General features: G+C 48.9%; 1 protein-coding gene across 2 annotated transcripts in view; it reads left to right on the top strand.

Moving 5' to 3' along the window:
• The window catches only part of Tshz1 (teashirt zinc finger homeobox 1), a 73,701-nt gene extending 53,984 nt beyond the window's left edge, over nt 1-19,717 (top strand). The window contains exon 2 of one of the 2 annotated variants that reach the window (XR_011704761.1): nt 15,177-15,267. Coding sequence is in view for 1 of the 2 variants with exons in the window: in XM_071602633.1 (XP_071458734.1) it covers nt 15,177-18,367 (3,191 nt within the window). In the remaining variant the exon portion in view is untranslated. Of the gene's footprint in view, nt 1-15,176 lie in introns of both variants that reach the window. The other variant, XM_071602633.1, reaches the window with a different exon arrangement.
• Nucleotides 19,718-26,202: the final 6,485 nt, after the last annotated feature.

Genomic DNA, 26,202 nt, shown 5'->3' with positions numbered 1-26,202 from the left:
TGTGGGTCCAGGGGTTCTGGAGGGCTGGCCAGTGAGTTGGCTGAAGCCTGCTCAGTGGCAGGGAGGCTATTGGCTGGAGCAGAGAAGCACTCCACAGGGAGAGCTGAGGAGTCATGGTTGGAATCAGGTGATTTTGCCCCTCTTTTATGCAAGTAAAATATACATAAAAGTTATCTTATTGACCCTCTTAGAGTCAATTCAGTGATGTGTGTGAAGAGCATTTTCAGGGTTGGGTGCCATCCACATCCGAAAGAAGTTCCCTAGAACGTCTAGAACTCACTTCTCATCCCCAGCTGAAGCTCCTCCCCAGCGCCCTGGCTCCCGGCGACTGCAGAGCTACTTCCTGTCTCTGTGACAGAGCCTGGGCGCAGCAGCCAGAAACATCCCCACGGGGACCTGTGGCCGCCCATCAGTGGCAGTCCCAGAAATGCCTCCTCTGGAGCCTGTCACAGCCAACACCTGTGGCCACAGCAGAAGTGCCCAGGACCAATTTTGTTGACCTTCATGGAGACAAAGACCTGCTGTCACAAACTCAGGCCACTTGCCGTGGCCCACGGAGGTGGCTGTGTGCAGCAGTGGCCGCACACAGGAGAATTTTATCAAGTGGTCCAGAGTTCCCTGATTCCTGGCTGGCACAGGCCACCTGCGGAAGGCCCTTCACATCTTCCTGGCTGGCACAAGCCACCTGCGGAAGGCCCTCCACATCTTCTTGGTTGTGTGAACACCTCACAGAGCCACTTTCCCACAGTTCCTCATGTGGCGTGATGGAGAGTGATGGTGGGCTTTTCCTAGAGGGTTGGCGAGGGGCTGACCCAGTTTATACCAGTGGGGCCCTTAGGGTCATGCCTGGCCCAGAGCAGAGGTTCGGCGTGGATTACCTGTTGCCACCGCGATCTTTTCATGCAGAGCAGATGTGCATATGTAGGTTGAGAAGATGGTCTTTGGGTATAGATATTTACTGAATAACATTTTTTTTTCTTTTGAAATAATAGTATATTATTAGTCCTCCCAAATAATTTACTTGTGTACTGAGAGAAACCCTCTCTCTGGGTGGATCATTAGCCTATTTTGTTTTATTCCTATTGGAGATTAGATTTCAGTGTTGCCACTGGGGAAAAACGCATCTGACAACTGTGGTGGGCTTTTCCATTTCCACAGAGAACATGTTCTCATGGTGGCTCCCGGCAGCCATTGTGGGTGTCTGAGCGCTGTTAGCATCCAACATCCTTCTCCACATCCGCCTCAGCTTGGCGGATGTCCACTTTGGAGCCCACTCCACCGAGTAGCTCGGATTCTGTTAGAATGTCTTTCTTTCTCCCATTGAGCGTCTTCTTTCTCCTTTTTCCTCATTGACTTAAGGATGCTCAGCACCCTTTCCAACTGGTCTCATGGGCGTAACCAGAGGAAGCAGCCGGAGGGAGAGAGACACCTGGAGGGTGTTGGCGGGGGACCGGTGGCCTCAGTAGGGCAATGCTGTGGGAGCACGGGGAGATGCTTTTCTTTGTTTCTTATCCCCCCAAACAAAGGCGACTTAAGACCTTTTCCTAGAGACTGCTGCCTCAGCCTTGGGCATTCTGTAAGAATCCCACCTCCTCTGAGCACCTCTGGATGTGTTCACGGAGTCGTCTCAGAAGAAATCAGATGGGGAAATGACCCTAGAACAGGAAGTTCACGCTAAATTGTTCAGATGGGAGCAGTAATTAGTTCCTGGGCTCCAAGTATCCACCAGTTATGTGGAGCACGGCTCCCGCCTCCGCTCTGGGTATCAGAAGGAGAGTGGGGAGGAAGCCGGGGACTGGGGCCCGGACCAGCCTTCAGTGCCTTGGCAGTCAGGAAACTTTGTCTCTCCTTCCCTCAAGGATGCAAATGAAGAGTGAAACCCCTTCACCTGCTGAAGTCACTTCTCAGGTGCCCCAGGCATCCTGGGCCTTCAGTCTTCCTGAGCCCCATCCCTGGCGTGCTCAATAATGCAGCAGGATCTTGCTCACCAAAGTGTCACCTGTCGGGTGAGTTGTGCCCGTGCCGATCTGAAGTGACAGCCATCTTTGAGCACCAGCGGCTCCGAGTGACTTCCCTTTCATCATTTGTGTTGGGAAGGGAACATTTTCGACAAGGTGGTTTCCTCTTCCCCCTGTTCTTTCTTCTTGCCCCTCCCCCTCCCCTCTCCCCACCCTCCGAAGCACCTGATCAAAACATTATCACTGACAAAGGTTTCTCTCTCCAAATTAAATGAGTCCAACCAGCCTGGGAATTCTCATGAAGAAAGAAAGTACGAGGCTGATGTGCGAAGTTAATGAATCTCTGAGCCTGGGTAATGCGGCCTAGCCGCCTGCCTTCCTCTCTCGCTCCCTGTAAAGAATGTATGGAAGTTAGTTACGTGGCGCGATTCTAACATCTGTCCTGCCCCATAATGGCAATTTGTATAAGTAATGGAAACAGGTTAAATACTTCCATTCTAATGTTGCCAGCAGGGATGAAAATGAACATTTCAATGAAATCATCTCGACAGAACCGAGCGGGGAGGGGCGTTGACGGATTCCTCCACTCCCTTTGGTGATGGGAGCCTAATGAGAACGCGGGATGTATGGCTTATCAGATGGAAGGGGAAGAGCAAGGAAGTCTCAGAGATGGAATCGCGGCTGCAGCCAGCACCCCATCTCCCTGGCAGACCTTTACTAATAACCTGCTCTTTTCATTCTAAGGGAGCTGGGGAGGGGGGGGTCTCTGTGTTCCTCTAATGGGCTACCTGCGAGGGTCCTCTCCAGCTGAGAACCACAAGGGTGATCCTGTCCCCTGGCTGAGGACCCCGTGTAAGATGTAAAGGGGGAGGAGGGCCTCCTTCTCCTGGTTCCCTTATAATTATGAATAATCTGCTTTTAGAATGGCCTTCTCTTTGCCTACAGAGTCACTTTACTTCCTGAAGTTGCTCATGTGAATAACAGCCATTTTATGTGAATTGCTAGTGCTGTTTACAAAGATCTCTAAATTGGAACGGAATTCTTTGTCACAGTGTGCCTTACACACATGCCTTGTAGTGCTAGCAAGGGAGTTCTGGGCGATACCAAGTGGCCCAGAGCCCCCGGCTCCAAGCACGTCAGTGTTCAATGCAGGTTCACACTGAAACAATGTGCTCAGGCCGGTATTTTCCAGTGCCTTGTCTTTCTCCTGCTAGACTGTATCATTGTACATCAATGTGAGTTGCAAATGAGACAGTTAGCCTGCTACATTAAGTGGCCATATCCGAATGATTCCAAGGATACAAATCGAGAGCCTGGCAAACACTGAGCATCTTCTGTTGAAAGAAAGCGTCTTTCACTTTTTCGTTGAGGTTTTGCCATGGCAGGAGCAGACATGGTGTGAGCTTGTTCCATTGTGTCAGTGGGCATTTGGAGGAACTGGCTGGCACCGGGGAGGTTTTCAGGACAGACGCCCTGCCTCGCACAGCATGTCCAGGGAAGCCTTCTCTTGTTGCCCCTGCTCTTTAAGCAGAGCACACCCTCTCGATTGTCTCACCAAGGAACAATGGTGATGACCGGGCAGCACTCTGGGAGCACGTACCTGCCGTGGAGGACAGACGGAGGTTCAGTAAGCAACTTCATCATATGCCTAATGGGGTGCAGATCAAGACCTAGGTGGGGATACAGATTTAACTGCAGACTCGAGGGAATTTGAAACTTTGCTACATTTAGCCATGAAAAAACAAATACAGCTGTCACTTCTCACCATCCTCAGAATGACTGCTGACAAGAGCAAGTCTTGTTTTCTCTAAAGAAATAAAGATGTTTTAAACAATTTACAATTTGAGAAATAGTTTTTATCTAACTTGGGGAAGATATGTTTGTGCCTCATTATATAGTTACAGTTTGAGATGAAAATATTTTTTCAGACAATATGTGTGTATTTACACTGTGAACCATCAGGGCACACATGGCTGGTGTCATATTAAGCTCTAGCAGGGACTGTATACATTGCCTTATGTCCACTTGCATTAGAATGCACGGAATTTCATGTTACTGGGGATGACAGCACATCTTTAGGGACACATTGGCATCCAGAAGGCACATTTTATGACAACAAATATTAAATTATAAAAAATGAAGCCTAACCATAAGATCCCCTCGTCCCATTCCCATTTCAGGAGTGGTGGGGCCTGTGTATTTAAACATTTTTTACTGACACACATGTGCACACACTTGGGCACACAAGTGTGCTCTGGGAGGCTGGCCGTTCCCTTCCTGCCCTGGCTCCAGCCAACTTCCCCTGGCCCTCAAGGTGGCTTCATGCGCTCCCCCACCCCCATGGACAGGACTGTTGGCACCGTCACATTCTGTACCATCCCGTAGGCTCAGCAAGGGCGGGGGAGTGACGGCAAAGCTGTTTTGACACAAAAAGAAATAGCAGAAATGATGATTTGGAGGCTTTGTTTTATTTGATGGGAGAAATGTCATTTATTTCTATAAGTGATTGTAAAAGAAGAATTTTATCCTGCAGTTACCACTTCCAAGCTTACTCACTCATCACCCTTCCATGATGGGTGGGGTGGCGGGTGCTGATGGCGCAAGGGTGAGGCCTTTCATGGAGAAAATGCCGTTCTGTGATCTGGTGGCCTCTCACTTAAGGTTCTTTTAGGCTAAACAACTGTGCTCCTTCACCTTGTGAAGTACTTTGTTCTCCAACTATCATCACTGGAAATACAGATCCTGCTAATACTATGACCTATTCCAGGACATGCATACCCTTACACCCCATGGGTATCTGTAAATTGTACCATGTAATGAAAACAGAAGGTTTTTGGAAAGTCTTAGTGTGTAAGGAAACAAAGGGTCATGAAAAAGAATTACTCCGGATAAACTTGTCAATTTTTATGTGCCTTTTTCTTCCTGTTTGTCTCTGTCGAGGTATAAAATTCTTCTTAAAAAGCATCTTGGAAAGCAATTATGAGCATTCACTGGTAAGAGTAAAAATAAACCTTATTATTCTGATAAAAGCTGTGTATTCTGTTGTGATAATGTATATATGACTTTTGACACCATTATTGTTTTAGGGGGTCTAGGGAAATCAGGTGCTTTGTGACCCCATGTTTGGTTTCAAATGTGGAGCAGTCCGAGGGAAGGGCTGGCTCCTGGTGCATCCCAGTAGTGACGGCGTGCATCTGTCTGACCTCAGCATGGCTCAAGATACAAGTCCCTTAATTTGGTGCTCAAAGTTGGCCTCTAAGATACTTGCCCATGTCAGTTGCTCACCGCGGCACCCTGATCACCAAGGGTCGGCATTCCCGCTTATCTTCTTTGTCTTAAGTATTTAGGAGTCTGGTTTTCTCCGTCTTGAAATGGAGGCTCCGATCTGAGGCCTGAGACCTGGGCGAGTTTGGGAGAATGTGACAACCCCTCTCTCTGCCTCTTGCTCTCTTGTCCCAAGACCCCTAACTGGGACCTGCAGAAGTTCAGTTTGTAGAAGTAGACTGGCCCTGAGCTGTGGGAGAGGGTAGACGGCTGCGAGGCGGCGGAGGGTGAGGTGCTGGTTCTCGGGTTCAGGTGCACAGCTCTGATGCTGCTTGCTCTGCTTGTTTCTTAATGCTGGGTTCCACTGTTGGAAGAGGTGCTTCCTATACACGTCTGCATTTCTAACGCTCTTGCATCAGGTGAGTCCTGCCCGCTCATGAAAGTCGTTTCTACTTCCCGGAGGTCGGATCATGACCCGTGCTTAGTGTCTATTGAGCTTCCTAAGATCGGGTGCGTAGACCCAGACTCCTTGTGCTCTTTCTGGATGGGGTTTGTCCTCCTTAGAGAGGGCAGTGGCCAAGGACATGTGATTTCCCGGTGTGTGGCACTGGGTCTGCACGCCTTGCGAGGACCAGCTCAGTTAGCAGAGGGCTATGCGTGTCAGTGGTAGAGAGGGCACAGCCAGGAGGGTATGCATATCAGTGGTAGAGAGGGCACAGCACCCACTCGGATATTCACGAGAGCTGCTTACCTTTCACCCTTCTTACTTCATTCAAACTCTACTTTTCCCAGGTTCTCATGTATTTCTCCTCTTGTTCTTTCTGACACCACTGAAAACCAGGGAAACCTTTCCACTGGGGTTCGCCTGCGTGGTGCTTTGCGCTGCTGTAACACGCAGCTGGCTGAAGGCAAAAGATCAGCATCTAATACGCTTATGGGAAGAGCAGGAAGGGCCTTAAATGAGGTTTCTTATTTCTCACTTAATTTGAGATTGAATTCTGGGGCAGTGAGCGAATTTATTTTGGGATAGTTACCTGTGGATTCCTAATTAAAACTGGTATTGGGAAAAAACAGAGATCATTTTATTTACATACCCTGCAATTCTTAAAAATGGCTTCTCCTGGGGCTTAGGTGAAGTGATAGTTCTGTTACAAATCAAATGCCTAAGCAAACCAGAACATTAACGATGGGTACGAGGAGCTAAAATTTGCCAAAGTGATAGAAAACTTTTTGTCCTTGTCACCTTAGAGCATAAGTAGCCCTTTCAGCTTTGCTTCGCAGGGTGGCAGCCCCCTGCAAGAAATGGGAACGGTGTCGGTAAATTAATTTATCTTGCTCACACTTTTATGTTCTTTCCGGGCTAAGAAGGCACGTGTTCTGCCTGTATCTGCTTTCTCTGCATTTTTCTTTCCTGATATATTCTGACTTTCATCAAAACCACCTGCTTTCTCCATGATGGAGGTGGAGTTACTTTACAAGTGATCAATTATAAATTTGGGAGAAGGTGTGTTTTGCAAGATTCTGCAGTGAATCGAAGGCATACATTCATCACTTAGGTGTGTGCAAACCCCTTTTGTGAATTGGCCCCTTGGAGTAAATGTATTTTGATATAGTGGCCATCTGCTCATGGGTATCACATTTGCTAGTCTAAAAAAATAGTTTGATGTAGATAAACATGTAATTTGGTATGATCATATAGTTTCACCAGGTGGCAATACAATAGCCAAGTTTGGTTTTTACGGTAAGGCAGTGGCCAGGCAGAGACTGAAGACCTGCATTTTGTATTTGTCACTTTTAAATATCCATTTTCCTCCTTCACAGCCAACTCTCAATTATGCGCACTGATCAGGAAAGCTGAGAGTAGGTGAACCAGGTCCCCACACCTCCCGCTGCCAGCTGCCTCCCGCAGCCAAGGGCCGTCCGAGAGTAGAACTGCCACCTGGCCTGGGTTCCTGCTGCTCCCCTCTCTCCACCCTTCTTTGGAAGATGTCCTCAGTCCATGAAGCTGCTGAAAGGCAGAGGGACGGGGAAGAAGAAGGGGCCCGGATGATCAACTGGCCCACATTTGCTGTCTGTCTGTCAGGTGGCCGTGGGTCGGCTTGCATGAGACAGGCAAATTGCTGTCCCCTTCCTATTGTTTCTGCTTAGTGGTGCTCACAGCGGCTCTGGTGGCAGGAGGCTAAGCTGGGCTGCTCCTGTGGTGGGGCAAAGACAGCACACCTGTGCACAGACCACACTCCTGTTCAAGTTCAAGACTGAGGCCATGAGACATGGTGCCTGATGAGGCTGCTCCCTGGCTTGCAGAAGCCCTTCCTTCTGTGTCCTTATGTGGAAGGTGCTAGTCGGCTCTCTGCACGAGCCTACCCTGGGGACTCCACCCTCTTGACCTGAGCACCTGCTGGTGCTCTCACAGAGAAATTCTGGAGGTGCAACCTCTAGACCATAGCAGCAGATAAACAGAGCTGGGCTTCGTGAGGACCATGATTCTTTCATCTTCACGATTACTCCTACAACCCCCCGAGTCCCCCTCATTGCCATGTGTGCTGCTGGGGACCCGGAGGCCTGAGGGGTGCGATGGCAGGGGGCCCACCCTATCCATATCACTGAGCCGTGGTCCCCGGGCTCTGGCCTACAGCCCGTGCCTTCTGTGTTCTCTCCCCATGTCACACTGCTCATGGGGATCGGTCCTTGCATAGAAAACCACAGTGGCACTACATTTGCCTTGGCCTGTCAAGACAAATGTGCATCCATCTCTCCTGTTTCTGCTGCTCTGTGTCCAGGCTGCCTGGGGAGCACCTCTCTTTGGATCAGCCTTTCTGCCCAGGGTCACTGATGGAGCCGCTGTGTGTGACAGTGTAGGCTGGTAGGGACTGGTCTCCAGAAGTCTCTGCCCATCCCTCCCTGACACGGACACAGCATATCTGAGCACTCCTGTGTCCAGACCCTGGGTCTGGGCTGGAGATTTCCACCCGTACAGCCTTTGTGATACCAACCTTCTTGTTCTTCCCAGGCCGAAACTCTTGAGATGAAACCCAGTTGGCTCTGGCTCCTTCCAAGGAGTTCTTGCCCTGGGATGACACTCTTGTCACCCACTTTTGGAAGGGTAGGGGCCTTCCTGGGTGGTCCTGGGGGCAGAGCTGGGCACTGGCGTACTGCATTAGAAGAAAGGCGTCTGAGGGGCAGAGCAGCTTGGAAGCCCAGCTCTGCTGCCTGCTGGCTGAGCTGAGGGAGGGGGCTCAGCCACCCGGTGTTCAGTACAACATGGAAAAGTAGAGGGCCAAGTGCCGCCTGGGGTGCGCCTTAGAAGTGCTGGGGCAGGTGCTCTGGATGTTATTACTATCATAACTGGGACCTTGGAACTAAGCCCTCCTGGAAGGGTCTTGGAATGGAGGGTGGAAGGGCAAGGTGAGTCTGGTGGACACCCACAGAATCAGTCTGGAACATTCCATGGGCATTCCCTCCTGCTCCTGTCTCTGTGGGGCTGTTGAACTCCTCATACCCACTAAAGGCTGTGGCTGCCCACTGTTTGTGCCCTTCAGTGGTCAGGAAGCCTCAGAGTAAGAGCTAGCCTGACCTGCCCTTTGGCTGCAGGCCCACAGGACGGGCAGTGGCAGCGCCGTCTGGGATGGGTCCATGAGCAAGGTGGGGGATGTGCTTCCATGGGGAGGGTGGGTGGCAGCTTCCCAGGGTCAGAAGGCGGCTTTAGGTCCATGGTCTGAAGTATGGGGTGGCGGACAGAAGCCCCGAGGCTGTCCTGAGTGGGTTTGTGCTTCTTCGTGTGTGTCGTGTAAATTCTCGACAGAGTTGAAGAATACATGTGACCAGCTCAGAGGACATCATAGATGGTAAAGTAGCTGAGGGAGAGAAGCACAGGACCGAGTACCCAGCAGAGCATGCGAAAGTCCAACTGCTGCAGGGTTCAGAAGGAGGTGAGACTGAAGTAGGCGGCCGTGGTAGCTGCAGGCCACTGACCGCACGGGGAGGCCTCGCCCCCTCTCACTGTCTGCAGGGCTCTGTCCACCTCCCAAAGCAAACCTGGGTGGACGTGGAATTAGGGACCAGTGTGGGAGGGGCGTGGAGGCACCAGTGTGTGGAGGACTGGGGAGCAGCAGCTGAGTGCAGCTGGGGCGGGGCCCACGATGCTGGCACCAGCTCCGCCTGCACCCCTGCTTGTCACTCAGTCCCCTTCAGTTTTCAATATTAAAAAAAAAATAGAAGTAACAGTTAACAGAACCTCCCTGACATCACTGCCTCGGCCAGGTGTTCTCTGGGCTCAAGGTCCTACTGGTGGCCGTGGCTCCTGGTGCCCAGTGGAGTCTGTGTTGGCTGATTCATTCTAGAAGCCCTGTGCAGCGGCTAACCTGTGTTTGTCAAACTGAAAGCTCTGAAGAAGATTTTGAAAACACGCATGTTTATCAAAGAGCCACTTCACTAGACAGTAAATTACCCGTGCGTTCATTATCTGGAGGAGACCACTGTTAACACTCTCTGAGAAGGATGTTCCCATGGAACTCCCTGTACAACTGTGTCTTCCGCCCCTCCCCCTTAATGACTTGCTCATGTCATTAGAGCACCCTTCATGTTTGAGTGACATTGCCTCCTAGGACTGCTCTAACTCACTCACTGGCCCTACCCTTGAGGATTCAGACTGGGGCCAGTTTTACGTGGCCTAATACTGTAAAGGACGTCTTTGCACAGAAAGCTTTTTTCTGCACTTCATATTATCTTCTTAGATTATACTTCCAAAAATAAATTTATTGGGTCAGATGTCAGATTTTTAAATTCTCTCCTTTTATTCTTTTTTGAGATTCTTTTATTTATAACACCATGTCTGGCACTTAAAAAAGTCCCCTAAATACTTCATACAGAACAAATTTGGGTCATTATTCATTCATTTCTCCATGTCTGCCCAGCACTTGGATGCTCAGGGAGACAAAGGTGGTAGCTGGGGACTAGCAGCAGGAGGGGAAGTGCCTGCACGGGTGTCGGGGGACCTGAGCTCAGCTCGTTTCCCTGATTCGCGCTCTGTGCCACTTGGTGGGAGTCAGACAGCCTCCCTGGGCCTCAGTGCTGTAATGTGGGCATGTTGGTGATACCTGAAGTGCAGTTCAGCGGGGCAGCGGGAGGCGGGTGCTGGGCCCTGAGCCATGGGCCTTGCTCAGTGTTAGGTGAGTGGGAAAGCCCTGGGGTGAGGGCAGACAGGAAATGTCCTTGCTCCTGCAGAGAGAGGCGATCCTGGGCAGCAATACTGCCATGAAGCAGGACATCTGAGGGAGAGTGGCTTTCACCAGGCAAAGAAGGGGCCCCTCAGACAGCATGCCTCTAGGGAGATGGGCTGCCATGGCCAGATGGACAGGATGGCCTGGGGGCAGGGGCTGGCCGTGGTGGACTGCAACTGGGAGGCAGAGCCAGGGGCAGCCTGGAGGAGTGTCGGGAAGCGGGTGGGAGGAGGCTGGTGGAGGCTGTCACAACAGCCCTGAGGTTGCAGTGGGTGGGTGGAGCTGGGTGTGGCTGGAGGCGTGGCCTCGGGAGTGTGTCCTGGTAGCCTACACCTGTTCTCTGATGCTGCAGTGCCTAGTAAGGACCTTGCACGGAAGAGGGATGGCAGGGCCATGGCAGGGTGTCCTGTGTGCACCTCACTCACCTCCTGCCTTCCTCAGACACGGGCGCTCAGGCAGCCTTGTCGAGGCGGCGCAGGCAGGCTGGTGTTGGTGGGTTGGCTGGGGTGTGGAGGGCTTTGGTGCTATAGGCAGGCAGACTGTGGGAGTTATGGCTGACAGAGCCAGCTGCAGGGGAATGGCCATGCAGATGACACAACCCGGTAGCACAGAGCTGGGAGGGCAGATGGGAGGCCAGCACTGAGGCCCTGGGCCACTCCCAGGAGTGTAGCAGGCAGAAGGAGCAGAAGCCACCTCCAGACAGGACAGGGCATCTGGAAGGAGAGTGTGCCAACCTTGGGGCAGAGAGGCCCAGAGCTAGCCTTCACTGGGACCATGCTGGGCTGCCTCCTTCCTGAAGATGCCCTGCAGCCTGCCCGTCATACTCCAGGACATGGCTCAGGGGGACCGGGTGATGGCACCTCTTCCATGTCAGCTCTGTGGAGTGTGCATGTGGACATGGCCTCTGAGGGTGTGGCTTACTGAAGAACACCTGCCTAGGAGGCCTCCTGTTTTGTGTGGTTCTGCCTGTTGGTCCCAGGTCGGCATGGCCAGATGAATGTCAGCTCAAGGTAGGAGCCTCCAGGTGAGGCTGGACTGCCTCAGGAATGGACCTGGAAAGGGACATGGTCTCAATGACCCCCGTCCCACTGGGACAAGAGGAGAGCAGGACACATGAGAGAGCAGCATGGGAGGAAGCCACCTATGTCAGTGCATGCTGTCCTAGATCCTGACACGCCACCTGACCCATCCCTCCCATCTTGTGTGGGCTCCTGTGTCCACAGAGAGGGTGAGGCTTGGCTGATACTGAGCAAGGCCTGCAGGCACACAGGGTTCCCATGTCTGCTGTCAGTTTAGAGAAAGCCCCCTGTGCAATGAATTATGTCCCCCAAGTCTACCTGTGGGGACTGTGCCTCCCCATGGACTGACTGCATTTGAGATGGGCTTTGGAACATTATAAAGTTAAGTGAGGCTGCAGGTGGGAGCGGAGTCCATAGAATTCATAGGAGTGTCCTTCAAGAGGAAGAAGGGAGGGAGCTCTTCACCATCGCCTGGAGGACAGGACAAGGGGCCATCTATAAGCCAGGAGGCTGTGCCAGACAGTGAACCTCACTGGACCTCGACCTTAGACTTTCAGAACTGTGGGAAGTAAATATTTGTTAGGCCACCCAGTCTGTAGAATTTTAATATGCCCAAGTTGACCAATACAAAGTCATTTACAGAACTCCTCCCTTATCTGTAGTAACCTTTGGCCAACTACAGTATGAAAATATTAATTAAAAAAATTCCAGAAATGATGCATAGATTTTAAATTACATGTATTCCAGTTGGGGTGATGAAAACTCCCACCATCCTGCTCTGTGCAGTGTGGGATGTGAATTATCCCTTTGTCCATTCTATCCACACTTTATATACTACCCTCCCATTAATCACTTAGCTGTCTTAGTTTTCAGATCAGCTGTGGTGGTATCGCAGTGCTTATGCCGAATAACCCTTATTTTACTTAACACAGTGATTATTCTATTGTGTTATTACTTTCTATAAGTCTTTTACCATATTTAATTTATAATTCAAAATTTATCATATGTTTCTATCAGAAAATATATCAGACACAGGATACTAGCTGTGGTTTCAGGCATCCGCTGAGGTCTTGGAATATACCCCCTGTGGATATGGGGGATATTGTATTATTCAGCAAACGCTGATTGGTTCCCTGCTGCAGGGACCGTGGCGTGCCTTTTTATAGTCAGATGCGCAGCCTGAAGGCCACTGTGACCCAGGGGTGGAGGCACAGAGAGTAATGGACCCGCAGTGATGGGCCTCTCCTACTGGAGCTGAGTTAGTGCAACAGAATGTTCCATTTAAATTAGTTGCTAGGCATGAAGCCTCCTGTCACAGATGGGTGGACTCAATCTTACTGCTGTCCTAAGTTTAGCTGTGCCTGAGACTTGCTGCTAGGGTGTGCTCCTGGGATGACGCATGCTCAGAGTCCTGCCAACCCTGTGGGCCCTGATGCCTTCCAGGTTCAGACAAGCTCGGCCCTGCCCAGGATGCCCTGCAGCCTTCAGTGTCCTCACGAGACCCCGCAGAGGAGGAGGGCCTGAGTTCCTCCAACAGAGTGGCCCCAGCTGGGTTGCTTGACAGGGGATGAACCTGAGCAGAGGCCATCAAGCGGGATCCCTGGGCTGAGGGTCCAAGTCGGGAACCCTCAGAACAGGACCATCCTGAACATTCAATCATCATGAGCAAAATGAAAATGGGGTGAACTTAGCCACCTTTGTGTTCTGCAAGCCTCTCACTTTGTAGGAGGGCTGCAGAGTCATCCAAAGTTTTGCCCAGATGTCGATGCCCACAGCTGAAGACCCGGGTCTTGCACATTGATTATTTCTGATGCTAGCAGTGCAGTATTAACAGGAACTGGAATTCCTGGGCCCGTCAGTGGACTGCTGGTGTGTGTTCTGCTGTGAACACGTGAACACGTGCTCAGACTGCCCGTGCGGAGGTGGGGCTGGCTGTGTGCAGAGCAGCACAGTGTGTGCGGGTATTCTGAAGGGCCTGTGTTGACCAGAGCTCTCCACATGACTGACTCAGTTTCTCTGTATGTGAGCATGCGGACTCATGGGCTCACATGCACACAGGTGATCCTGCATGTGCTAGGATCCTGCATGCTGCTCCACAATCCGAAGCCTTCCACTTGAGTGGGCAGATGCCCTCCAGTGCCCCTGCCTGCCCTTGGCATCCCCCCTTGGGGCCCAGTATGCTCTCTGTCCTGCACATCACCCTCCCTTTAAATGTCTGCGCTCTTTGCCACATTCCCTTAGGATCTGGCTCTGATAACGTGATAATGAATGATTATATTTAATGAGACACCCATCTCAGGGCATATCTGTGCATTTTAATAGGGGCTTTTTGGAAAATATCTTAACCCAAAAAAATTCCCCAGTTTTTTTTTTTTTTTTTTTTTTAAGAAGTACCTAGGTCAAGTAAGTTTAGGAGGTGATTCATGCAATGATCCCCCCTTGAGAATTAGGAAGATATGTGACATATTAGGTGTCTAAATTGACCTGCAGTACAAATCAAGGCTCCATCCAACACCATGTGTTCCTGTCCTTGCAGGAAATACAGGTGTCCTTACAGGACATACAGGTGGCCTGGGAGACATGGCCCTGAGCCCATGAAGCCACTGTGCTGTGCAGCTGTAGGCCTGGGCAGGCGGATGGAGCATTTACTGTTGCCTTTTATAATAAAAAATGTTATCATGATAAGATTCATAGCAAAAAGGTCACCATTTTATCATTTTTAAGTGGCACTGAGAATGCTCCCATCACTGAGCTGCCACCACCTCCTCCCATCTCAGAACTTACCCATCTTGCAAAATTGAAACTGTGGCCCCCAACAACAGCTCTCCATTCCCTGCTCCCCTGTCCCTGTCCACCACACCACTGTCCATGTCTATGCTTCTATCATAAGGACCTCACGTACGGTGGGTCATACGGTGCCTGCCCTTTGTGACCGCTCGCCTCAGGTGACACAGTGTCTTTGAGGTTCACCATGGCGTTAGCAGGTGTACTGCTTTTCTTTTTAAGGCTGGATGATACTCTATGCACCTTTTGCTCATCCATTCATTGATCGATGGACATTTGGCTCATTTCCTTTTTTGAGCTATGGTGTATGATGCTGCTTTGGACATTGGTATATGGCAGTGGTTCTTGGTCACCGGTCTGGCTCCCCCACATAGATGGTGCTGTGTTTGGTCCATGCAGGAGAGTGGTGATGTTGTGTCGTGTTCTTTTTAGTGGAGACCAGAGTATTTTTGTTGCAGGCAGTATTTGTTGCAGAAGTATTTTTATTTATGGAAACCATATACTATTGCCTATGAAATCTCTCCCAAAATGTTGATAGACAGGTAGGTCCTGGCTTTATGAGTGTTTCCAAGTACTTATCTCATAGAAGTCACAAGGGGACTGGCAGGTCATGGGGAAAGGTCTACAGGAGGAATCCCTGGGGGATGTGGTCGGCTCCTGTCCTCCTGCCTGGCTCCCTCTGCCACATTGGCGATGCTGCCCCACAGTTTAGGCTGCTCTGTTGAGCCAGTTTTACCAGGGTGGGGAATTGTCTTCTTGAAACCTATTTCCTGCCACATAGTGGCAAAGTAGGAAGATACAGAGTTGGGGTGGCCTTGTAGCCTGGGAGCCTGGCTGAAAAACATCTTTTTAAAGATCACCTAACTGCTGGGGAGGCCACGTCCTTGAAGATGATGTACGCCTTCTAACTGCACCTCATTTTTCTCTCCTAGCTTATGTTCCCGAGGAAGAGTTGAAGGCAGCAGAAATAGATGGAGAGCACGTGGAGGATGGTGGGCTGTCTTTGGACATCCAGGAGGGCGAATTTGTGTGTGATGAAGAGACAGAAATCAAAGAGGCCCAGAGCTACCAGAACTCCCCCGTCAGCACTGCGACCAATCAGGACGCTGGCTACGGGTCACCCTTCAGTGAGAACAGTGACCAGCTAGCCCATTTCAAAAGTTCTTCCTCCAAAGAAGAGAAGGAGGATCCGCAGTGTCCAGACAGCATCTCATACCCCCAGGACAGCTTGGCACAGATCAAAGCCGTGTATGCAAACTTGTTCTCGGAGTCCTGCTGGTCTAGCTTAGCTTTGGATTTAAAGAAGTCGGGGTCCACCACCAGCAACAATGATGCCGGCCAGAAGGAGAGCTCCACCCCCACCCCCACGCCCCCTGCCAGCACGGCCAGCACCACGGCCAGCTCCGCCAGCACCAGCTGCAGCACCAGCACCAGCCACAGCAGCACCACCAGTACCAGCAGCAGCTCCGGGTACGACTGGCACCAGGCCGCCCTGGCCAAGACCCTGCAGCAGACCTCGTCCTACGGGCTGCTCCCGGAGCCCAGCCTGTTCAGCACCGTGCAGCTCTACCGCCAGAACAACAAACTCTACGGCTCCGTGTTCACCGGGGCCAGCAAGTTTCGGTGCAAAGACTGCAGTGCTGCCTATGACACACTGGTGGAACTCACAGTGCACATGAACGAGACGGGCCACTACCGAGATGACAACAGGGACAAGGACTCTGAGAAGACCAAGCGGTGGTCCAAGCCCAGGAAGCGCTCCCTGATGGAGATGGAGGGAAAGGAAGACGCGCAGAAGGTGCTGAAGTGCATGTACTGTGGACACTCCTTTGAGTCCTTACAGGACCTCAGCGTCCACATGATCAAAACAAAGCATTACCAGAAAGTGCCTCTGAAGGAGCCAGTGCCAGCCATCACCAAACTGGTCCCTTCTACCAAAAAGCGAGCACTGCAGGACCTGGCGTCCCCTTGTTCCCCGGAGCCCACAGGCGTGGCCGCAGAGGTTGCCCTGAGCGAGTCCTCCAAGGACCAGAAAACTGCAAACCCCTACGTCACCCCAAATAACCGCTATGGCTACCAGAACGGTGCTAGTTACACGTGGCAGTTTGAGGCCCGCAAAGCGCAGATCCTCAAGTGCATGGAGTGCGGCAGCTCCCACGACACCTTGCAGCAGCTAACCGCCCACATGATGGTCACGGGACACTTTCTGAAGGTGACGACCTCGGCCTCCAAGAAAGGCAAGCAGCTGGTTCTGGACCCCGTGGTGGAAGAGAAGATCCAGTCCATACCCCTGCCCCCTACCACCCACACCCGCCTGCCGGCCTCCAGCATCAAGAAGCAGCCGGACTCCCCGGCAGGCTCCACCGCGTCGGAAGAGAAGAAAGAGCCCGAGAAGGAGAAGGCGCCGGCGCCGGCAGGCGACGTGGACAAGAAGATCAAGGAGGAGAGCGAGGATGCCACGGAGAAGTTCGAGCCCACTGCCCTCTACCAGTACCTGCGTGAGGAGGACCTGGACGACAGCCCCAAGGGGGGCGTGGACATTCTCAAGTCCCTCGAGAACACCGTGTCCACCGCCATCAGCAAAGCGCAGAACGGCGCGCCCTCGTGGGGCGGCTACCCCAGCATCCACGCCGCCTACCAGCTGCCGGGCACCGTGAAGCCGCTGCAGGCGGCCGCGCACAGCGCGCAGGCGCAGCCGTCCTACGTGGGCAGCGTGAAGCCGCTGTCCTCCGCAGAGCACAACGCGCTCCTGCACTCCCCCGGGAGCCTCACGCCCCCGCCGCACCGGAGCAACGTGTCCGCCATGGAGGAGCTGGTGGAGAAGGTCACCGGCAAGGTCAGCGTCAAGAAGGAGGAGAGGCCGGCCGAGAAGGAGAAGAGCTCCCCCGCCAAGGCAGCGTCTCCCCTGGCAAAGGAGAATAAAGACTTCCCCAAGTCCGAGGAAAGTGGTGGCAAGCAGCTGAAGAAGGGCCCAGATGCCGAGGCCGGCAAGGCCAGGAAGGAGGGCCAGGTGGAGGCGCACACCCCCAACGGCACGGACCCTCTCAAGGCCAAGGTCACCAATGGCTGTAACAACCTGGGCATCATCACAGACCACTCGCCGGAACCTTCCTTCATCAACCCCCTGAGCGCTTTGCAGTCCATCATGAATACCCACCTGGGCAAGGTGTCCAAGCCTGTGAGCCCCTCTCTGGACCCACTGGCCATGCTGTACAAGATCAGCCACAGCATGCTGGACAAGCCCGTCTACCCCACCACCCCGGCGAAGCAGACGGGCGCCATCGACCGGTACTACTACGAGAACAGCGACCAGCCCATCGACCTGACCAAGTCCAAAAGCAAGCCCTTGGTCTCTGGTGTGGCCGACTCGGAGTCGTCGCCTCTCCGGGAGAGCGCCCTCATGGATATCTCCGACATGGTGAAGAACCTCACTGGTCGTCTGACCCCCAAGTCCTCCACACCCTCCACCGTGTCAGAGAAGTCTGATGCAGATGGCAGCAGCTTCGAGGAGGCGCTGGACGAGCTGTCGCCTGTTCACAAGAGGAAGGGGCGCCAGTCCAACTGGAACCCCCAGCACCTGCTCATCCTGCAGGCTCAGTTTGCATCTAGCCTGCGGGAGACCGCTGAGGGCAAGTACATCATGTCGGACCTGGGCCCACAGGAGCGGGTGCACATCTCCAAGTTCACTGGTCTCTCCATGACCACCATCAGCCACTGGCTGGCCAATGTGAAGTACCAGCTGAGGAGGACAGGGGGAACAAAATTCCTCAAGAACCTTGACACAGGGCATCCTGTTTTCTTTTGCAACGATTGTGCCTCTCAATTCAGAACTGCTTCCACCTACATCAGCCATCTGGAGACGCACCTGGGCTTCAGCCTGAAGGACCTCTCCAAGCTGCCACTCAGTCAGATTCAAGAGCAGCAGAATGTCTCCAAAGTCCTCGCAAACAAGACTTTGGGCCCGCTGGGGGCTGCCGAGGAAGACCTGGGCTCCACATTCCAGTGCAAGCTCTGCAACCGGACCTTTGCGAGCAAGCACGCAGTCAAACTGCACCTTAGTAAGACGCACGGCAAGTCCCCGGAGGACCACCTGATCTACGTGACCGAGCTGGAGAAACAGTAGCGTCCAGGTTTGCAAGTGACCGCAGAACATTGCACTAAACGTCGTCGTACTGCACTAGGCCTGGCCTGAGCCGCTGAAATCAGTCTTTCCTTTGTTGCTGGACTGCCTCTCTGGACCTTGGTTTTTCTTACACATATTTTGTAGTTATATTTATATGCTCTTTGTCTGATCTGTGCATGTTATTTTTCTTTTTCTGTGAGTCAAAGTCTGACCTTTATTTTCAACATCTGTTCTTGATGTTAAGCTATCTTTTGTAGGAAATAGTGGGGCACACTACTCAGAGACCTTATTTAGCAGTAAAGAAAGACACAAATAGCAATGATAAAAAGACATCCTAAAATTACAAAGTTGCCATGACAATAAAGGTCATAGAACCTGGTGGTGTCAAATTTAACCCTTTGAGGATGTAATTGCATCTCTGTGCCTTTCACTCAAAAAAAAAAAAAAAAAAAAAAGGAAAGAAAGAAAAAAAGGCTTAAAGGCATTTCATTCAGATCAAAAGCTGTGTCAGACACAAAACTTATTTAATAATTAAAAAATGAGCTTTTATATGCAGGACTGGTTTGCGAGGGAAACATGCATGCAGCCATTGCAAGGCAGAAAGCTGTCGAGGACTCATGGGCAAGGAGGCCACGACTCTACATGTTTAAAACAAAAACCACAAGCAGCAACAGCGACCCCCGTTGCCACTATGCCCAAACCCTCTGGATGCTGAAAGTGACACTTTGGCAAAAAAGAAAAAAAAAAAAAAGAAAAAGAAGTATGCAAGCTATTATTTAAAAATGTGTAAAAATGCTATTTCTTTTTTCCTGTAAAATACTGCCGTTTATAGTTATTTACAAATGTAAGCTTTGGTACAAGCTGACCTTTCTATAGCGTGCTGCATTGGTAAATGAAAAAAAAAGGGGGGGGGCAAATGTTGAAGTCCTTTTTCCTTGTAAGTTGCCAGCATCAGCTTAAAAACTCCTGTATGTTACATATCGTATCATTTTAATCTATTCCGCTTTATTTGTACCTTCTGGCTGTATGCTTTCTCTTTTAACTTTTTATATTGTCATTTTATATTAAATTTCTGTGTATATAATGTAAAACCACAATTTTTGAATAAAATTTAGTTCCTGCAGCTTGATTTAAACAGAGAAATCTTCCTGGCACCTGCGTCTTCCCTGATGCATGTACTCAGAGGAACTATCAGACAAAAATAAATAAATAAAAACCAAGCGAGCACTGCACTATTAATTATACATTTTGATGTTCTGTCATTAATATTGTACAGTACATTTTGGTTCACACAATTAAATCCACTGTTTTCTCAAATGTAAAATAAACCCACACGCAGTTCTTGATTTACATGGATCGTCATGTCGTCATTATTTTGCCTTTGAGATGCTATTTCAGCAACAAGAGGTATTGCTTATGCAATCAACCAACACAGATTCTATTCAGAATCATCATTTCATGATTTGTGTGTCGACATGCTTCATTCAGATGATAAGTATTGCATTTTTAAAAGTGATAATTAAAATTTTTACCTCCCCTGGGTGCCAGGGATTGCCGAGGTTAGCCATCGCACCGTGGCTGTTTTGTACCTAGACAGCCTGTGATGCTTCCTTCAGAGAATCCTTTTGCACTGTTTAGAAATATTTGTAATTAACCTTTGTGTACATCTGGGGACTTAATGATGGAGTAGATGGGTAGGTCTTGCTCCAGCTTCACAGACCCCAGGGATCTTGGAATTAGTTCTCTATTTCTGCCAAGAGGAAAACCTGATTTCTGAGCTTTTAAAAATGTACGATTAAAAAAAAAAAAAAGACCCAGCTGCCCTTTATTTCAGTGTTCGAACCACGTCTTATTTCTGCAGACTGCTCTGGACACTGAGGACTGCACTGAGGCGGCCGGGACCCTTGCCCATCCGTGCCATGACGTGGCCATGAGTCCAGGATTCCCTGCTCAGTCCATTTTGAGGGACACATGGACACTGATGCTCTCTATACTCGTCTTTTTTTTTTTTTTAACCTCCCTGGAAGCATTTAAGCAGAGGATTTCACTTTTTACCTTTTTAAAATTTTTCGTCAGATTTATGTCCTGAGAAAGGTTAGAACTTACACAGCTCTGTTCAGACGCAGCTAAGCAGTTGTGATATTTTAATTATTTCCCGCATCGCCCACGATGGTGAGGATCACTCTGCTTCCTTGATGATGGAGGGGAGGCCCGGGTCTGGGTGAGTCATGTTTGCACGGGCTTCTGTGCTAATGCGGCAGAGCGCCAGGGAGGTTTGCTGAATTTTTCTGATTTTTTTTTCATTGGTAAATAGCTGTGTCCTTTAGGAGCTTCAACCATTTAGACATTTCAGTTCAATTACTGGGTGATTATGTACTTTGGGCTCAGAGGTGACAGCAAGGAATACCAATCAGGCCTGTGGCGGTAGCGTGGGGTCTTTGCATATTCATCCTCGGAAGTTATATTCGTTTTACCACAGGCCCACAGGTATTTCACCCTCCTAGTAAGAGGGTGAGGCAGCAGGTGCAGTTGCAGGGCAGTGAGGCTGCCCAGGAGGGGCTGGTGGGGACAGTCCTGATAAGCCACAGGAATGTCAGAGCTGCTGCAATTTGAACTCTGATCACTGGAGAGAATTCGGGGTTCCCCCCTGGGACTGTGTTCCCTGTGCTTTGTAACAGGCTGCATACTATCCTCAGTATCTCAGTCCGAGTTCCCAGTCAATGGGCAGGAGAGTCAGTTTCTTAATACTACTGAAGGTGGTGATCCCACTCAACGTGACCGAGTCCTACTGTGTGCCAGGGTCTGTGCTGAGTGTGCTACACACAGGGCACTTATTCCGCTCTTACACCTCCTTGCTCTGGGACCCACACTTTCACGTCCAGTTTGCAGCACAGCCCAAGCACAGCAAGGAGAGGTGCTTGCTCATGGTCATATGGTTCTCGATGGACAGAACTTGGGCTTTGAGCCGCCAAAGCTTTTGCCACAGAACCCCTGTGATTTATCACCCAATGACAGGCTCCAGGGAGCTAGAGCCCACACCTGGGAGTTGGGGCGCAGAGCTCAGCCTGGGCTGGTGGACGGTGATGAGAACAACCTGGGCCTGAGGCTGCACATCCTTTCAGCAGACACCAACTGTTGCAAATCGCAACACCTTATTTTTCTGGATCTGAACAAAAAGTGCGTTTGCTGTGAGTTTTACTGACTTCAGTTGTACACAGGTATGCCTGCTGATGCAGAAGCCCAGTCTGCACACATAGAAAGAGACGGAATAATCCGCAAATCCAATGCCCACAGCTTGAAGGTTCACTCATTTCTACCTTCTCCATCTGCTTAAGTAAATCTGTTGTCCTGTTTTGTGTCCCAGCAAATAGGCCCCTCACGTGGCATGAGGTCTCCTGTCCCTTGAATCCTATTTAGCCCTGGGTGGGCAACGGACCTGTCTCTTCTGAGGCACGGGGACAAAGTGGCCCTGAAGGGCTGGGGGAGCCAGCCACCCATCCCAGTTGTAGGTGTGGGAGGAGGGCCAAGGGCAGGAGGCCAGAGAGGAGCTAGGTGACGTCTTGGCCAGCATTTCTGTTGGGTTGGCCTGTCACTGTGCACAGACAAACATAACCACATTTCTCATGATGTTGCAGCTTGGACCTTGGATTTAATAACTATTCAAATATTTTCCCTTCACATGTAGGCTCTTAGAACATTGGAGATGTTCCCCAGGATGTAGGTACGGGGAGATGTCGCTGTTGCTTCATTGGTATTAGAAGAGAACCAGTGAAATGATGATGGAGAGTAGTTCATGTGAGAGAAACAAACTTGAAGACCGTGTACACAGACAGAAGCTTAACCTCTGTGTCTCCCCATTTCTGCAACTGATGATCTTTAAAGAGCTGTCAACCTTAGTCTACAGCAAATCCAAACTACTTAGGAACTTTTAGAAACCTGTGCATACCAATAACGGTTTCTCTTTTCCAAGGTATGATTTTCTTGTTACCTACTTCATTACAGTTTCTCTGGAGATGCTGGTACTGTGAAAGCTAAGTAATGACCGTGTAAACTTTTAAGATCCCAAAGAGTAGACTCTCCAGTGGAGAGATACTTGTGCTTTTTATGTGATTCTCTTAGGACCACAGTAATGCATAGTCATTGCAGAAAATGGAAAACAAAGGCCTAAAGAAAGAAATAGAAATGACTATTTATATCTAGAGAAGGGTCCCTTTAGTGCTGGCCTTTTTCCATTTTCCTATAAACAGGAAGTGGGCTGAACCTAGTTTGTGCCTCCTTTCTCTTACCTGGCAACAGATAATGTAGCTCTCCCAATCATGAAGTGTTTAATTATTGGGATGTACTTTATTTAATCAGTTTCTTGCCAGCTAATTTTTCTAAAACAACACATATCTTTTCAGATTTTCACTCTTACAATGAGTTCAAAGAACATCCCACTTAATATTGTTGTGGATGTTACCAATTATTTCCTTAAAACAAATACTTAGACCTGAAATTTCTATACCACAGTGTAAAACATGTGCCCAGGTTGCTCACAGTAGAGCTGGTGCTGGGTCACATGGCCATTTGCTGGAGAGCCACCATGCCTACACAACTTTGCTTTATGAATGTAGAGGTGTGATTTTTTTTTTTAAATAGGCCATTTTCTTTAACTGGCCAATATAATATAGATTATTAAATTTATGATAAATTAAAAGTCTGTTATTTATTTATGTGATTTAAAGAGAATATTGCTTAAGAACATGTATGACTTTCGGAGTCCTTGCTCCTGAGTTTGGATTCCATTTAATCTCAGGTGCCATCATGCAAGCTTCACATACAACCCAGCAACACAGAAGGAAAGGGTTTCCCTGGGCCCCCCGAGGATTAACATGAGATGACTAGCTATCAATCCTTTTCTCCCACTTTAGCCCACAGTACTGTGTCTCATAAAATGCCCCCAATGGCTTCAGGTCAACAGTGGGCTTTTGTACTGTCTCCAAATTGCTTGACTTGCTAATAGGAAGAAAGCTCCAAATTCCATGTTTTATGTTAGTAATTTACAATTAATATTGAGTAGTAAACAAAAATAATTTGAAAAAAGTAGAGTACTTGGCAAGATGAGAGTGACCACCAAGGATGCAGTCTATAAAATAAAACGCTTGTGGCTGGAAGATGGGAGACATGGACCACTGTAGAAATCTCCGCCAGAAGTCGCTCCTGCAGGGAGGTGCTCCAGAGCTCAAGGTCATGGGGCACTAACCGAGAGCCCAATGTCTGGGACCCAGGTTTCTCAAGGGCCAGTGTTGAGGACAGCAAGGAGGGTGGTACCTGCATCGTGGTCAGGAGGCCCCCTGGAGTGCTGGGAGTGGTTCTCCACACAGAGCAAGAAGATTTCTCACCAATAGCCATTAAGAAGCTGACCATAACTGGTCAGTCATTTTCAGTTTGACCTGACTGGTCAAGAATGAGGCATTACAGGTATTTTACTTCAGACAGACAGTAGAAGCAGTGGGCATGTATTTGATCACATTTTGTTAAAATATTTGAGATATGGCATACATAGAAACTAAAAAATAGAGAAAATACACTGCTTACAGATGAATTTAAAAGATGTCTTTAAGACTGAAACATTATTTAAAAAAAGCTGAAATCACAAGGATATTTTTCTTTGAAAACTTGCTTGACTGACAGGTGCATTAATGGAGAGGCGCTGGGGACAGTTAGACGGGGACCATCAGTCTCTATGTGAATGAGGAGGAAGGCCCCATTCTGCTAACTGGTGCCATCAGCCAGCCTCGGTAGGACTCTTACATAGCTGCGTTTTCTACAGGCCGTTCACAAGATTAAAATATTTTCTTCCCTTCAGTTGATTTTCTTCTTTTAATACATTTTTTTTTTGCATTTTTAAAAATTAATTTATTTATTTATTCTAATTAGGCATTTATGACAGCAGAGTGCATTTTGATTCACTGTACACAATTGCAGCACAACTTTTCATTTCTCTGGTTGTATAAGATGTAGTGTCGTACCATATGTGCAGTCATACATGTAACTTTAGGGTAATGATGTCCATCTTATTCCACCATCTTTCTTTTTTTTTTTAATTTTTATTGTTGGTTGTTCAAAACATTACATAGTTCTTGATATATCATATTTCACACTTTGATTCAAGTGGGTTATGAACTCCCATTTTTACCCCGTATACAGATTGCAGAATCACATCAGTTACACATCCATTGATTTACATATTGCCATACTAGTGTCTGTTGTATTCTGCTGCCTTTCCTATCCTCTACTATCCCCCCTCCCCTCCCCTCCCCTCCCCTCTTCTCTCTCTACCCCCTCTACTGTCATTCATTTCTCCCCCTTGTATTTTTTTTCCCTTTCCCCTCACTTCCTCTTGTATGTAATTTTGTATAACCCTGAGGGTCTCCTTCCCTTTCCATGCAATTTCCCTTCTCTTTCCCTTTCCCTCCCACCTCTCATCCCTGTTTAATGTTAATCTTCTTCTCATGTTCTTCGTCCCTACTCTGTTCTTAGTCACTCTCCTTATATCAAAGAAGACATTTGGCATTTGTTTTTTAGGGATTGGCTAGCTTCACTTAGCATAATCTGCTCTAATGCCATTCATTTCCCTGCAAATTCTATGATTTTGTCATTTTTTAATGCAGAGTAATACTCCATTGTGTATAAATGCCACATTTTTTTTTTATCCATTCGTCTATTGAAGGGCATCTAGGTTGGTTCCACAGTCTTGCTATTGTGAATTGTGCTGCTATGAACATCGATGTAGCAGTGTCCCTGTAGCATGCTCTTTTTAGGTCTTTAGGGAATAGACCGAGAAGGGGAATAGCTGGGTCAAATGGTGGTTCCATTCCCAGCTTTCCAAGAAATCTCCATACTGCTTTCCAAATTGGCTGCACCAATTTGCAGTCCCACCAGCAATGTACAAGTGTACCCTTTTCCCCACATCCTCACCAGCACTTATTGTTGTTTGACTTCATAATGTCTGCCAATCTTACTGGAGTGAGATGGTATCTTAGGGTGGTTTTTTCCAGTTGTCAACACTTGACTGGAACTAAGAATTTCCCTTTCTCTTTGTTGAACAATAAAATATGGAATGTATAGTGTGTTCTGTATCACAGGAAAACTAAGAAGGTGAGAAATTTAAAATACTTTATGAAGTGCAGTTTCAGATGATGTGAAATGAAATTGAAATATGATTGAGTCATATTTCTAAGTCATAACTTTCTGATAAATACCCTGTACTGTTATGCTCAATTTTAAATCAGTTAATTATTGATCAATTAATCATTGCATTTGCCAATTTCAACCTTTACTAACATCATTAACATTATGGAAAGCAAATATTTAGTTATGCCTTGATTTGTTAACTTTAAGAGACAGTAGTGCCATAAATTTGCATTTAATCTGTACACCATTATTTATAACTTAGTAAAATCGAATTTCTACTTTAAGAGCAATCTATTCTCCTCTTGGATTTCCCTGTCCTTATTCTTTTAGAGCCATGAAATTTAAAAAGTCATTAACTTTGACATGCAGAATCTTTGGATGACATTCAAATAGTGCTCTCCTTTAGTGGGACCATGGGCTTCCATGGCATTGAATGGCATGACAAATGACCACATCCCATACATGGACTCTGGACGCCTTGGTTGGGACATCTTCCCTTTCCACCATTCCTTTATCAGTAAGTGAAAACCAATGGCATTAAAATGTGAAATAATCTTTAGGCAGAAATTGGATGGAAAGGACTTTGTTCAAATTTCAGATTACTATGAAGAATATCTTTCCTTTTTTTTTTTTTTTAACTAGGAAGGCATTTACAATGA

This window comes from Marmota flaviventris, chromosome 16 (assembly GCF_047511675.1).
Source record: "Marmota flaviventris isolate mMarFla1 chromosome 16, mMarFla1.hap1, whole genome shotgun sequence".
In the NCBI taxonomy this organism is placed as follows: Eukaryota; Metazoa; Chordata; class Mammalia; order Rodentia; family Sciuridae; genus Marmota; species Marmota flaviventris.
Note: the sequence above shows the minus strand (reverse complement) of the source record. Positions and strands in the feature narration are given on the sequence as shown.